At 38.0% G+C, this 16,075-nt stretch overlaps 1 protein-coding gene across 3 annotated transcripts in view; it reads left to right on the top strand.

Annotated features, from left to right (window-relative positions):
- asphd2 (aspartate beta-hydroxylase domain containing 2) overlaps nucleotides 1-16,075 on the top strand; it is a 40,888-nt gene that overhangs the window by 15,313 nt on the left and 9,500 nt on the right. For all 3 annotated transcript variants that reach the window (XM_012957536.3, XM_012957538.3, NM_001142183.1), the window contains 2 exon segments: nucleotides 7,450-7,591; nucleotides 12,311-13,446. In XM_012957536.3, the coding sequence (XP_012812990.1) occupies nucleotides 12,495-13,446 (952 nt within the window). In that variant the 5' untranslated portion in view covers nucleotides 7,450-7,591; nucleotides 12,311-12,494.

Raw genomic sequence — 16,075 nt, forward strand, 5'->3', positions numbered from 1 at the left:
AGTTATCATTGTTAGGCTTGTACATGGACAGTTGACTCTGTTGCAGCTTTCCTTTTAGCAAACAGAGATGAGACGTTAAATAGCGTTGATGTTTTTGTTCGTTCCTTCTGCCTGCTAAATAATTTATTGAGAAATTATATGCGGCCTTAAGGGAAGCATTGATCTCAGGCTTCGTCTGATGGGTTGGATGAGTGGATTTGTATGAAAGGTTGATATTTCTTCTGTTTTCAGTTTCTGACTTCTTTAGTTTCTGAAACCCAAGTAACCTTTCTAATAGTCCCAATTAATTGATAATGTATTATACTGTTAACACTACTTTTAATTGGTTGAGTTTTAAGGTATACATATTGAAGTTTCAACAAATGATGTTGTTGCTTGTATGCTTTTAAATGGTTTACTAGCCCGTCTGACTAATAAGCTAGGAAATCACAATGTAACTTATGACATTATTTTTTGTGGTACAAAAAGTTAAACTCTAGTTGGCATTATATATACAGTTTCTTGAATAGCACTTAATTTATAGTTTCCTTTTATTATATATATTGCACCAGACTTGCTGATTCATTAAGGATCATTGCTCGATGTATCCAGCAAGATATATTAGAGCTCATTTAAAATTCCCCACGCACTGGGAAAAGTGCAAATAAAAAAGGTGCACAACCCCAGGGAAGGGTGCAGGTGTTTGTAAATGAGCCCTAAGGGGCCCCACATTGCACTAGCAGCAATATGGTTGCATGAAGAATTAAAACTGATCATTTTCACGTGGGATTGCATCCTCTTTGAATATTTATTTATTATAGTGGCTATAGATTAACTGCATAATAATTTGGTGGAGAAGTATTCCATATCTTATTTGAGCACTCTGAAGAGTAATAGCAACTTATTCAGCATTCCTTCCTGATTATCAATGTCATGCATGTCATTGTTTCATAAGTGTGGAAGTGGTATGCTTGATAGGAATTGATCAGAAACAGTATATTGCCAGTTGGTAAGGGTAGAATTGTGGGATGAGTAACCAGTTTATTATCTACTGTGTAATACTAAAAGTGATTTTTTTTTGCCCATGGTTTTGCCAGTTTGTCTAGTCAACAAACCGACCATCTGTGATCAGAATTCTTGAACTTATAAGTAGAATGTTAAATGAGAGAAACATATCCGCTTGCAGATACCTTTTTGGATAAAAATCAATGTTACCACAGTGGTAGGGTACGCTATTTTAAAGAAGTTGGAGAAATGTTAATTTTACTGTTTTTACTGAGTGATCAATACTGCATATTTCCATTAGACACCAAATACCTTACGAAGTTTCATGAGACTTTAGAGATTCTATTTCTTAATATTTCCTTAATATTTTAAAGGATCCCTAGTTCAATTTCATTAATTCCAGTGTGTATTTACAACTATACTAAATAACTGGTTAACAGATTAAGAGGTAGATGTCAGGTTGATGGACTGCATGAATCTATTATGTGTGTGAAGGTGTAAGTGCTTTTATCCTCTTATGATGCTCTTGTGAAGCACAAAACATGTTAAGAGTGTAAGCAGGTGGCAATCACTGATAAGATCTTATTATTTAGAACCAATCGGTGGTTGTGCCAAAAACAAACATACATTTATTGTCAAAAGTTAGTTAAGATTTGTTTAATTTTTCCAAATGTTATTTAAACACCTAAAATGATAGTACAGTACTTTTATGTTATCAGAATACATATTATATTAAAAAAGGATGTTTTTACATCACTGAGGAAACTTTCTGAAGTGGAAAATATGTAGATTTCTTTTGGCTCATGTTCCAATTATTAGTGAGTGTAGTTGCTGACCATCTATGCTAGCATGGGGGCCGCAACTAGCTCTTTGACTTTGGCCAGTGTTCCACATAACTTATTTCAGTTGACAGAGACAGGTTTTTTTTTTTTAAAGATTAAAACACATTCCTTGTCATGACAGATACTTTACCTGTGCTTTAAGACAGAAAGAGACAGAGCTGTTCCATTATGCAAGTTATAGAAAAGAATAATTTGCAAGGCTGCAAATTGTCCTTTTGTGTGTGTTTCTTTATAAGTGGCAAGTTCTATCGGCTTGAAATGTGTTGCCATGGTCTGAGTTATGCCTTGATCGACCTGAAGTGCACTGGCTTGTCTATCTGGAAAATTTGTATTGATTTCATGGTGTAAGAAACAGTGTAGGACATTGCATTCCTGAAATTGCAGTATGTTGTTACAATTACCTTGTTATTTATAAGGAACAGGCATACTTTCTAAAAGCGGGAAAGGAAGAACAGCAGAATAAAATACAGGAAATTTGTTGGCAAAGAGACCTGTGCAACTTTCCAACATTCGCAGGTAGAAACACAGCACGATCTGGCCACACCCACTTCATCTAGGCCATTGCTAAATCCTTTTATCACATAAGCGTCTTTTACTACAAAAATCAGAGCTGTGCCATGAAAACAAGAAAGGTGGCAAGTATATCAGACTGCACAGCTACCCGTGTCAAATGCTTTAACGAATTAGGATTTAACTATATCTGCTGCACATAAATCCATGATGTGGTCCTTTTGACTAAATTATCTATCCTTAACTTTGACAGACTAAAAATCTATCCTATAGCAGACAGTCTTTGTAAAGCATATAAGCCAAAAATGGGCTGGACATTTATGGAGATGTTTAAAATACTCTAAAGGTGAGAGAGCCATGTTTGAGAGATAATATTAGAGGTTTTTATGAAACTAGTCTTGTTAAAAGCAGGTTTAACTGTGCTTGTGGTAAAGGAAGTGAGGAATATGGGGGTCAGGTTTGGTTTTCGGTATTAGTACAAAGCGTATAAAAGAGACTTCAGTAGATTGGGTTAATAAGGGATTTGCAGAAGAGGGGTAATAGAAGTAATAACTTTTGACTGAGATTTTTCAATATAAATTTCTGGTACACTGTGGTAAAGAGTAAAGTAGACCTACTTTCCCTTCAGTACTCAGTTATCGATATATCATTTTCTTTTGTCTTTGTTATAATAAATATGGAGGTATTCATACCTTGTGTCTCATCCCTTTCTCCTTGTAGATTGTAAGCTCTTTTGGGCAGGGCCCTCTTCACCTCTTGTATTGGTTATTGATTGCTTTATATGTTACTCTGTATGTCCAATGTATGAAACCCACTTATTGTACAGCGCTGCGGAATATGTTGGCGCTTTATAAATAAATGTTGATAATAATAATAATATTCATATACTCAACAGTCCAGTTTTCTTAAAGCTGCCATTTCATCTCCTACAAAAAGCAGTTCTCTGCATCTTTAGTTATAGCCTCTGCCCCCCTATTGCGCTGTTTTACCCTTCCCACTACCCTCGCTGGCACCAAGAAAATGGTTTGATTGGCCACTTGCACATGGATCCCCTACTGCCGCTTAATAGCACTGCTGAATATCACACTTCACAAGTCCATCAAACCAGGCTATGAGGAGGGGGCAGGCAAGTTATGAGGTACTCACAGCTAAGCTGAAAAAGAGTGGCACCGTAACATAAGTTTCATGAAGCAGCTTTCCATGGAGAAAAGTACATTTTACATTTTTATTTGCATAATTGGCTGATATTTTAATTATTTAATTATTTTTAATTTTTTAGCTATCACAGAAATTAAAATGTAATATAAGCATCATCATACTTTAAATAAGACACTCTATAAATATAATCAATTGAAAATTCTTTACACTTTCTGAAATAATCAAAATTATATTCACTATCCCTCTCAGCATCTGCTTTTCTTCATCCTCTCTTTAGGCAGGTGTCAGATTTTCATTGAAGGTTAGATCTAATATATCGTTTAGAGGAATGGGGGTTCCCATAACTAGCAGATGTATTAGAGCTCAGACGCATAACTGATTCGGCATATTCTGTTGTAGAGAGACATTATTTCTGGTGTTTATAAACTATTGAGCTCTAATACGTCTTCTAGGAGAAAGGAGCTCCCCCAATGCATATGTTAAACCTGTCATTTCAAATCAAACTCTTGCATGAAAGGAAAACTATACCCCCAAAAATGTATTGCATAAAACAGCTCATATGGAAAGCCTTTCTTCATCTGATGTGTAGCGCTGGCTTCTTCTGAAAGCTCAGAATCAGGCACAATGCACTGAGATGGCTGACTACACACCTATATTATAACAACAAAAAAATATATTTGTAGGTTCAAGAATAAAATTTTAAATGGTAGAGTGAATTATTTGCTATGTAAACAGTGTAATTTAGAAATAAAGTACACCATAAAAAATCATGACAGAATCACTTTAAAGACCACCCCCTGGGATTGTATGAGTCACGGTGCACACAAACAAACCAAAGGCATACATATATATTAGGTTATACCAGCCAATTAATGGACAAATGTCTGTTTTTTACTCCCACACTTCTTCCTGTTACAGTTAGAGCTGCATTATTTCCTATCAGGTGATCTCTGGGGGGGCACACAGACCATCACAAAATGGCAGCTCAAGGAAAATGATGTTGAAGATCAATATTTAGTTATATATACCCCGTTTGGTTAGATACTTTAATAGGCCACTTAATATGATTTAAACTATCAGTTGGTTAAATATTCCAGGGTTATAGTTTGAAAAGAATTAAAAGAGACAGATTCAGAAAGGGTGATAGTGAGAATAATTTGATTATTTCAGGACTGGGTAAGAATTTTTCATTGATTATATATAGAAAATATCTTAATTTAATTAAAGAATCATTTCATTTTTGCGAATCTTCCCCTTTAAAGCTTTCTGAGCTGAGATCTAGAACTCTACAGTTTGCCCTTTTAAACCAACAGTACCAATGACAGTCAAGGTGCAATGGCAACCTGGGCACCATTTTCAAGGAGTTTCTATGTTCTTCTTATGTCTGTGTGGATTTCCTTGGGGTACTCTGTTTTCCTCCCACGCTCAAAAACATATGCACAGCATAAATGTATCGGGATGATAATAATCTGAACATATGCTTGTAACAGTTACATTGCTAAAGATCCATTAATATCCAGACAAATAAACCTCATCTGAGAATTTCTTATTCATTTTGATCTTTGTTCCCCCCGTTCACCATTTGGACCTGCAGTTTGGTAGCCTGCAGCTTGGTAGCCTGCGTTCTGAGGTTTTAGCAAGGAGAGTGGCGTAGTATAGGGTTAAATGTGGCAAAGGCAAACGTGGGTCTTGAGGATTCTGTGGGTAGACGCAGAGTTACAAAAGAACAGGAAGAATTTATAGTGACATAAATCAGCTTGAGTGTGTGATTTCCACTTCTAGCAGAAAAGCAGCAGTCTGGGAGATTTACTTATTTATGCTACGGCTGATATTTTGTTACATTTTTTAAGTAAAAGTAAAACTATAAAAAAGTGGACAGTAATTGCTTCTGTTGTCTTCTTTCTACCAATAAATTTGAGTGAAAGTACCTGTAGGTTTACAGGTTTCATAGCTCACTTCAGATTTTGTTTTATGGACTGGGGGAAAGGGGCTCTTATTGGGGTAATAAGTTTAAGTCAGTTTAATGGTTGTAACAATGTATATGGTAAGCCATTACAGACTAAAGCCATATGTTACTTTATTTTTTAGTGCAAAGTATATCTGAAACTGGCTCATTTACCACAGGCTGGGGGCAAGTGCTCCCTGAGATTTGCATTCATTATGCAGTTGCTTCCACCCCTCGAACAGAGCAAATCCTCTTCAAGATGCAGAATTTCTCAATCTGTGGCACAAGACCTGAGAAGGTGGTAAATATAGGTCTGTATAGCACTTTAGCATGTCTAAGCACCCAAATGCACTCTTTTTCATAGTGGCTGGTATCCAGAATAAACTCTCTGGCTTCATGCTTGAGGTGCAGTAGTTGCACATGCTTAAAGATAGGTTCTAAAAAGGAGGAGTGCAAGGTGCATTTTGGTCAGAAAATATACCGGCTTCATAAATTAACCCTTATGTTTAATACTTTTGCAGGGATGTGTCTGCTTACACAACACCATTTCTTTAACATGACAGCAATAAAAATTAAAAAATGCATTTTAAAGTTGTAACTAGGGCTGTTGAATTTAGGTGCAGGTTGTGAAACATATTCAAAGTATCAGCGGGATCATACTGACATTTTGAGATTCACTGGGAAAAAACCATATAGTTTTTGTTCAGAACAGTGGACAACAGGTTTGTTATTCTGTTTGGGAGGTTATGCTTCCAAAATGGATTCTTTTGTGTCACTCTGTGGCTAGAAATAACTTAAGTACCCTTCAGCCTAATGGCCATATTGCTCCTAACTTGTTTAGTTTACAAGTTATTGTTGATGGTTTGCCAGACATCCATTGAGCACATAGAATTAGCATTACTGAATTGCAATGCTAAATGTGCAACAGTGGTTCCCAAATTGTAAGGCTGCCCCTTTAGAGGGGCATGAAGCAATGGCTGGGGGGCCCAGCCTAAAGGTCAGTTATGGTGAGATCTAAAGAGAATGTCTATGTGGTCTCCTAGATATTTCTGGAAGCTAATACAAGGGAGATTTGGAAAATGAACACTTATTTGTTGCCCTATTTATTCTGTTTATTCTGACTATGGTGTCAACGGCTTATACCACAATAGGACACATATATGTCCAAATGAAGTGAGCAAAGTTCAATTACCATGATTTACAGTACAGCATTTTCCTCCAGACTGCAGGCATCAGTTCGACCAAATTGCGTCTACCGCAGTTGCATTTAATTTGGCAAAATTAATGCAACTGTGCTTGCACTTTATTGCAAATTGGGCGCACTTAAGCTAACTATTTATTAAGTCTGCCTGGCGTCATTTCCAGTGTTCACCCTGCAACCGAAGTGTGGGCCCTTAATAGATACAGCAGCGCTCAATTCAAAACTGGAAGCAGGAAGGATTGTGCGGTTCCGAGTGCAACTATTTAAATAGTGCAAGGAGCGCATTTATACAGAATTACCTTTAGTAAAAGTGTTTTGGGTTTTTTTTTGTCTGCTCAATGCCTGTTTCAGACTTCAGGGGTTCACTCTTATTTCATTGCTTATTGCCCTATAGGATGTAACTTAAAGACTGCAAGCTATGTAGGCAAGCAAGGGGCCTATGCATAAAGCAGTACCCTGCTTTATTGTGAGCACATGATCATTCCCCCAAAACTGACTTCTAGACTGGTGGATTAACGTCCGAGCAAATATTGTACCATGTTTCTTTGCTATTAATTGGTTGCAACTTTGTAAGCAATATGGAATGATGCATTAAATGATCAAATGTGAAGTTTTAAAGTCTTTTATTTTTTTCCAGAGAAAGCTAGGTGGGTTGATGTATGTCATAAAAAAACTGCTGCCTCCCACAAAATGTGGGTGAAAGAAAAAAAGATGAGTTTTGTCAGCTTTTATGATTTTTCTCTATGCATTGTAAATACCAGTGCACTTTATCTTAATAAGGTAACATTTTTACTTTTGTATAATTTTAGACTGTACATATATGCTGAAGTCTCCGGTTAGAGGAGGGGAACCTTTGTCTGTAGAGATGACTACATGCCAAGCCAAGAAGGGAAACGTATTATCAACAAGTTGTGCATTAGTATGTAAAGACTCCAAGAAAAAGAAATAGCGGTAAGAGTGCATCTGCGTCTTTTTTAATATCCTGTGCTTGTGCTGTGACTGTTATTTAGCAAATTTATATCTAGATTATTTCTTTTTCTTCCCACACTGTAAGGAACATAGGATGCATGCATTTGGTTCAGGTGACAACCATTTGTAGCACTCAAAATTCATACTGAATTATTGTTTCCGGGTAAATTATATATTCTAGATTTGTAAATGGCTAGTGAATAAAATTATGCAGTTGCTTCTTAGATTACAAAAAAGAATGGGCCTGGTTAGGTGTTCTTTCATCCCATCACAGCCCTCAATGCTGACTAGGGGCAGGATCACTGTGTAGAAAATCCAGTTATGCTCTTCAATCAAACAAGACAATCTCTCAGATGGGAAAACTTTTCCAGGAAGTCTAGTGGTTTCTGAAACCACGAAAAACTAATTTCTACTAAAACCATGAATGCAAAGTAATTTATTAAAACAGCCTAATACGAAAAGCACAAATGAAAAAAACCCACAAAAAGGATCCAAAAACCTAAATATCCTCATATTTGGTGCTCTTATAAATGAAAAAAAAATCACAGAATGAATAAAATATTCTTACAATTTGCCTGGAACAGCACCCACTGAATTCTACATGACCTTGACAACTTTTAGATGGTGAACTATGGTATTCGTGTTTTTTGTGGTTTTTACAGTTAATAAATTGTGAAATTTTCATTTTTTTTAGGTAGTTAGTATAATCCACAATTATTAGCTCTAAAAAATACAATCTGAAAATGAACAAAATTAATTTAAGTAAATGGGCCGCTTAGTAAGACTGGTACTTAGCAGAACTGGTACTTGGCTTAAGTTATTTTCACTCTTTGGTAAATATAGTATGCCTAAAGTGTGTTTATACAGGTCATAAAACTACAAGGTGACTTCTAATACCTTTGTATTTTAAAGTATGGGATGCATTATGTCCTAAAATACACATTTCAGAGCATTTTGCCACAAGGATGATTCTTGTCAATTATAATTATCATTATATAGTTAAATTTATAATATTATTTGTACATTTACTTTCTGCCTGCTCAGGCCTCCAGAATTTATATACGTTTTTGCTTTCTGAGACACCTCCTGTCCAACCCCTCTGGGGGTAATTATTGTTATAGCAGGTAGGTGACAAAATATGCAGAAGTCAGCATTTTCAAGCGACAATCCTCTAATCTACCCTGCCCGGTGTGGGTCCAGACATTTGCCATTGAGATAATTGGGAAGTTTCATAACATTATAAGGGCATTGCTATACAGGGTCGGACTGGGGGGTACAGGGCCTACCGGGGGCTGTTGCCCCCGGGGCCCTGCAGGTTTAACGCATCAGGGGAGGAACGGTCGGCTGGGGGAGCGCCGGTATGGGTCAGGTCTAGCCCGCCGGGGCCCACTGAGTTTTTTCCTGGTGTCCCGGCAGTTCAGTCTGACCCTGTTGCTATAACCATGTTAGTTAACCATGTACTATGTACATATACACTTTATGTTCCCCTTTTAGTTCAGTGCTCATACGACATAAAGGCACAGTGGCAGTTTCCTTTTTCCCTAATTACTCTATTTTCTTTACATGTCTACAAGGCCATTAGCCAGCTCACAATACTGTAGCAAAGTGTAGTAATCTAGAGTGTTCTAAAGTAGTGTGATGTAATAAACCTTTGTTAAAATATGCTGCATAATCCACATTTATAGAAATTCATTGTTTACAACATTGTGATGTTGCTTTGGTGTAAAATTAATCTTTTTTTTTTTGCTTGGTCTTTTTGTTTGCAAACATTTAATATTTATTTTATTATTGCTGGGATTGCTGTGTTGTTTCCTTGTGTGGGTTGATGTGAGAGATAAGCGCTTGTAAATCTACAAACAAATTGGTTGTTAATAATGCATTTTATTGTAATTATCATGCATACAAGTGGATAGAAGGGCTGTATTTTATTTTAATGTGATTTTTTTCTCACTTTGTGCTAGCTCAGTAGGGAAGCCATACATCATTCAATACTGTGTAATTCAGAATTGAGTAATAAAGATGCGATTCACAGACTTAATTGTTTAACATCTGTGCTGTATGCATCTAAATATATGTATAGATCAAGTTGGTTGTAAATGGAACATGATCTTATTTATTATAGAGGTTAAAGGAATATTACAATCAAAAATTCTGATTGCTGGTTAATCGCGACTACTAGTAGAAAAGATACGTTACTTAAGCATGTATAGCTCCGCTGCTCCTAGTGGAATCATTTGTATGTAGAGGGCAGTTCTTGATGTGCATACATAGGAAGATAATTGGGGGATTTTAAAAGGAGGAAAAAAAAAAGCTGTGTTATTGGTTTCAAAACCCTCAATTGGTCAGTAGATTTTGTGAATTATTATTTGGTTAATGTGAAACCATGAAATGAATGTTGAACATTGAGCTGAGTTCTGTTGAACAAGACAATGAGAGGATTCTGGCATTTGAATTTGTATTCATCTATAGGGGGAAAAAACAAGTATTAGCAGAAAGCTGCACTGGCCCAGGGTACATGCAGACAATTGATCCTCTTCTGTCTTCTTTTGTCGTGCAGCTGCGCATGCACAATAGAGCGAAAAGTTGAACTTTAACAAAAAAAGACAGCTTATATACTCTACTGCACATGTGCTGGCCCCGGGATTCCAACGATAGACGAGAGAAGAAAGAGGTTCGCTCATTCACAACTACCCTGGGCTGGTGTAGTTTACAAGAGGGTACAATCACTGGTGGGTGCCTAACATTTTGGCACCCCAAGTGATTTTACCTTTTCTTCTCTTTTTAAGGGCTGTGACAGTATAAGAGTTCTGACTAGAAAAAATTAAGTAACATTTTTTATTTAGTTAAAAAGAATGCTATCTTCTAAAAAAAAGTATCCTACCTTGACGTTGCTTTTTCTATTATTTTAATCTCAAAGTAAAGAAACTAAAAATTAGGTGCTTTTAATGTTCTCAGTAAAACTAATCCTGAGCTTCAATTGTGTCACTAGCTAAGCAAGGGTAGCCAACAGTTTCCCAGATTTATGGATAGACCCTAGATCTGAAGTGTCTGTAACGGAGGCCTATTAATAAACCAAAAAATACTGATGTCCCTCCATGACTAAGGGGCGTATGTATTAACATTGGAGACAAACATCCCCGGTGAGGTTGACCTTAGCAACCAATACAATTTTTGCTTTTGTTTTCTAACTTTTAGGTGACCGTTCAGATCTAATAACTGATTGATTGCTATGGGCAACATCACCGGTGATGTTTGTCTCCGATGTTAATAAATACTCCCCTAAGACTTTTACGGTAAAGACAGATATGGCATTTGCAGTATGTGCAGCCTAACCTGTACAGTGCTGGTCTGCTCTGGCCCGCTTAGGTTTCTCTGCTTCATGTACCAAACTCATATTTTGTTTTGTCTTACTTGATTGAATTTGAGAGAAGATGATTTGGACTTTACATGTGTTACACTTGAGAATGAGGTTATTAGTGATAACATTTAAGAGGGACAGATTATGACAAACAAATATACTTACTATGATATAGTAAGTATCGACTGCTTGAATTTTATGAAAGCTGTTAATACAGTTCCTATTTGTTGTCTAAACTATATGATATTGGTCTTGGTGATGCTTGTTTGTACAGTAGCTATGGTATGCCCACAGTTACCCTTATTTAATCTGTTTGTCTATGTTTTTTGGGCTGGGCTTTGCAGCACAAATAAATCTAGTTAATCCAGGTAAGATGCAGGTGACTAAATGCTTATAAATGTAAGGTGGTGTTTAAAAATAATACAAGATATTTTAAAACTTAATGGTTTAAAACGGGCACTACCTTGATGGGCAAAGACCTTGTGGATATTTAAATGTAGTTGTAGCAAGCAATGCCAGTCAGCAGCAGGAAAGACTTGCAAGGTATCTGTCTTGTATTAAAAGGGGTATAGATTCACTAGGATAATTCTTACCCTTTACAAAGCAGTGGTAGGTCTGCCGTTTTGGTCTCCGGTGTTTAAAAGAACAAGTATGCTGTATGTGTGTATGGAAGAAAGGTTGGGATTCATTTATCTGAAGAAGAGACACTTAATAGAGATACTATCACTTTGTATAAGGGGTCCATATAACTAACTCAAATACCTGTTTCCACAGTAGATAGATCTAGAAGACAAAAGAGATTAAAAGAAAGAAGATTTCAAGTTGAAGAAAGCTGCAGTTACATCTGAAGTTGTAGAATTCTCTCCCGAGCTACTATACTGGCAGATACATTAGATGTTTTCAAGAAATGGTTATATATCCCTGTAGGAAGTGAAAAAAAACAAATGAACTATTGGCAAAGTTGACCCAGGAGCATATGAGATTAACCTGTTGGAGACACAAAGGAATTTCCCTCACTGAGGCAACAAGAACTGTATGCTATGGGCAGACTTGGGCAGTTTACACAAACTTTCACATGCATTATGCTGGACACTACTTATTATTTCATTGTACCCTCATACACTGAATTATCACTGTGTATTTTAAAATTTTAATACCACTTTAATTGGACCTTTTACAGCAGAGAGTAGTTGATGTGAATAACTGTCTGACCTAACATTTATGAGAAGTTGAATCATGTTACTAGAGAGCATAATACAACATGATTTTCTCTTATAATGAAAAAAGTCTTTATCCCTTAAGGAAAACTGAAATAAACTGTCAGTATTGTTTACTTTCAACAGATCTAGTCAGCCTGCAGTGTTCTTCAGAATGACCTCTCCTCAGTGGATAGCAGTAAAACCGGTGATGACACATTGCTACGTTCTGTACAAAACCAGACCCCGGAAATCTGTATGGTTCCACGTCTTCCTATGCATTTCTAGATATCAGCACCAAACACCCTCTAGCCATTAACACACTGCTTAGATGTCTAAAGAGAACAGGCAGAATCATGTTGTCTTGTTCACCAACTCATCCATATTAACCCGCATGGTGTGGGCCCTTCCTAGAACTTCCAGTCCTTCTTGCATTGCACCATCTTACAAACCTGACAGCGGCTGGATAAAAATGTCTGCAGAGTGGCTGATTGATTGGAGCTGTTTGCTGAATGGACTACGTGACTTGATAGCTGGTTGCATCCAAGCTGTGCGTGATTGCAACTCCTTTGCACTAACCACAGTTATCTGCCTCTTGATGCTGTTTGCATGGTACTGTTACCGAGTTGGTAAGGACCAACCCCGTTCTCCCTTTGCCACTGTGAATTTACTTATCCAGAGTTCAGAAGCCAAAGGCTTGCAGAACGGGTTTGCTTACTGCCACTCGCGTGAGTGTGTACGCTGCACCCATAACGACGGACTGAATCAAAAACTTTATCACAATCTGCAGGAATACGCCAAGCGGTACTCTTGGTCTGGCATGGGCAGAATTCACAAGGGCATTCGAGAACAAGGTCGGTATTTAAATAACAGGCCATCTATACAAAAACCAGAAGTCTTCTTCCTTCCTGATTTACCCACCATGCCCTATTTTCCACGGGATGCCCAAAAGCATGACGTGGAATTGCTAGAGCAGAACTTTGCCACAATACTTAGTGAATTTGAAGCAATCTACAAAGCCTTTTCTAACTGCAGCCTTCCCCAGGGCTGGAAAGTTAACAGCACACCAAGTGGGGAATGGTTCACATTTTATTTAGTCAACCAAGGTGTGACCATACCCTCCAATTGCAAGAAATGCCCACGGACGTACCGTTTGCTTGGGAACCTCCGCACCTTCATTGGCAACAATGTGTTTGGGAATGCTTGTATATCTGTGCTTACTCCAGGAACTGTCATCACAGAACATTATGGGCCAACTAATATTAGGATAAGATGCCATCTGGGTAAGTTTTTTGTTTTTTTTTCTTCTGCATGAATGAGAAAAGTATTTAGTTTTTTGCTTAAATTAACAGAGATCTAAAATTATGTACATTATAGTATCCTGCCTTTTGCTGACATTTTTTAAACACAGCATTTTTTAAATCAGCACTGAAAACTTTATAACTGTGCATATAGCTCTACATCTCCATTGCTCACATCTCCATTTTAGTAAAGGTTTTATTGCCCACATTGCTGTCTTTCTAAATTAAAAATCTCTTCTAGTTTCTTTTTGTTATACACAACTTCAAGTTCCTTAATTCTAGTTTTCATATATTGCCATTTACAGCTTTTTCCATGACTCCCCTTTACAACTTCCAAAAAGACACATATTGCACAAGGGTGCACAGTTCTCTAAGCAGATCTACCTAAGATAGAGACTTGTCATTGGTGGAAATGGAACCTTAAAAGAGCAGATAATTGGATAAACACCTGCTCACTTCACTAAGTCCAATTAAACCCAGTGCCTCCAAATTAATATTTGACTAACCAGAAAACAACTTAAGTATCAATCTGAAATCTCAATTAGTACATCAAGCTGCTGTGAATTACAAGTTCCAACATCATTTGTGATGTGGTGTCACGCTGCAAGGATGACATCCTATTTTTAGAATGGGGATGGGTAGAAGGCACAGACACGACGCAGTGCTACAGAGATGCTCGCCCCATCAATTTAAATGCAGCAATTACCAAATGATGTTAGTGACGTATACCGCCATGCTTCTCTCAACTTATTTCCTGAAAACCAGGGAGTCAAAGAAGATGGATCAGAGGCTGTAACAAACAAACAAACACAAATACCCACTCCTTTCTTTAATCACCCATGAGGCATTGCAGTAGCTGACAGAGTATTGCCACTTCTCTCATAGATTGGTTATGGTAGTGCCTTTCTTTGTTCCATTGTTTTCTCTCCAAGTTAAAAATGGTCCACTTTATTGTACAATGCTATGGAATAAGTTGGTACTTTGTAAACACATGATATTAAAAGTATGGTTCAAGGCACCTTTAACTAAAGGATATTAAAAACATTAGTATAACTAGACCCTCCTCCTGATTCCTCCCTCCCCCCTCCAAAATCGCACCACTTAGGCCCCCAATAACGCAGTCCTTTACTCTGCTTTTTTCTATATAGCAGTAGTGCAGTGGGGTTGGGAGTGCCATCTCACGTCGCTTCATATCTTCTCAGGAATCTTATAACATGAGAATGCATATTTGAAGCTGGTGTGGACCTGGCATGCTCAGTGCCTGTGATTGCTGAGAAGCATGGAATAGCAAGATATAATAATAATAGTAATACTTATAGTATTCAATGCTTATCCAGAAAGAGTGAATATTGAGGACTAACCCACTAGTGGAATTTACAATTAACCGTTCCATAGTAATTAGTTTGTTTTGATCTATATAGAGTGCCATACAAAGATGTCAGCCTCTCAGAGATAGTTTGCTGCACATTTTGGACCATGCCTCCAACCCAACTAGTTACGTCCTGGTCATACTCCAGCCACTTCCTGACAACATCCCCAATACTGGAAGATGCTGGTGCTGAAGATTTGTGCAAAGTACACAAGGTTTTCACCCTCATGGATGAATGTTTTAAATATTGTTTCAGGGTGACATATGACAGTGTGAGACTTGGTACTCTGGGGACTTTTCCAAAGTTCATAACTTGATACTCTACCATCTTCTGTAAAAAGTTTCTATTGCACTGGCCAAGGTTAGAGCCACATTGTGAATTTTATACAGTTTCCAGAAAGCTCTGATTACAGGAAGTCCATCTCGTATTTTTAGGAACTTTCTGGTTTAGAACCAGGGACTTAGTGAATACTGGCCACTGCTCCTTCAGATTGAGCCACAGAAGACACTGTGGTTGTAACCTGCCTGGTTATCTAAATATCTGTTCTCCTGTCTGTATTCTCTGGCCTATTCCTGTGATCTAGCTCAGGGGTGGGCAAACTTTTTGGCTCAGGGGCCACATTGACTAACAGACGGGCCGGACCGGGCCGGGACAGCGTTGCGCTGTTACCCCCAGCATCCTCCATGACCTGCGGCTCCCTCCTCCAGCGACCCGCAACCAATCAGGGCCCGTCATTCTTTTAAGGGGGACGGCGGGCCGGATTGAAAGGGCTGACGGGCCGGATGTGGCCCGCGGGCCGTAGTTTGCCCACCCCTGATCTATTTGCAGGGAGTAGCCAGAGTCCTGAGTCCCTGTCCTGAAAGTTGGTTCCTGCCTTGTCTCCTCTGGTTTTGACACACTGGTTTCTGACCCCTCGCCTGCCATTGGACTCCCCTGCTTTTCAGACTCTTGTTACTTGCTGTCTGCCCTCACCATGTTCCTGAACTTGCACTGTGTTTTTTGCTTGCTTACATTTTCTGCTGAGGTCTGCTGAGTTTTTTTGTTATTAAATCCTTAGTTTAAAGCAGTTTGTGCCAAGCCTCTGTGATGTTAGCAAGTGGTAACAAAGCACTTTGACTCTTTTCCAATAGTACAGCCAGCCGTTTTGACAACTGTTGAGCTTATTTTATATAAGTGTATATATACATATATTTAATCCCCCCCCCCCCCTTCCCCCAATCAGCTACTTATCCCACCTGACT

The sequence above is a fragment of the Xenopus tropicalis genome, chromosome 1, assembly GCF_000004195.4.
Source record: "Xenopus tropicalis strain Nigerian chromosome 1, UCB_Xtro_10.0, whole genome shotgun sequence".
NCBI classification, from domain to species: Eukaryota; Metazoa; Chordata; class Amphibia; order Anura; family Pipidae; genus Xenopus; species Xenopus tropicalis.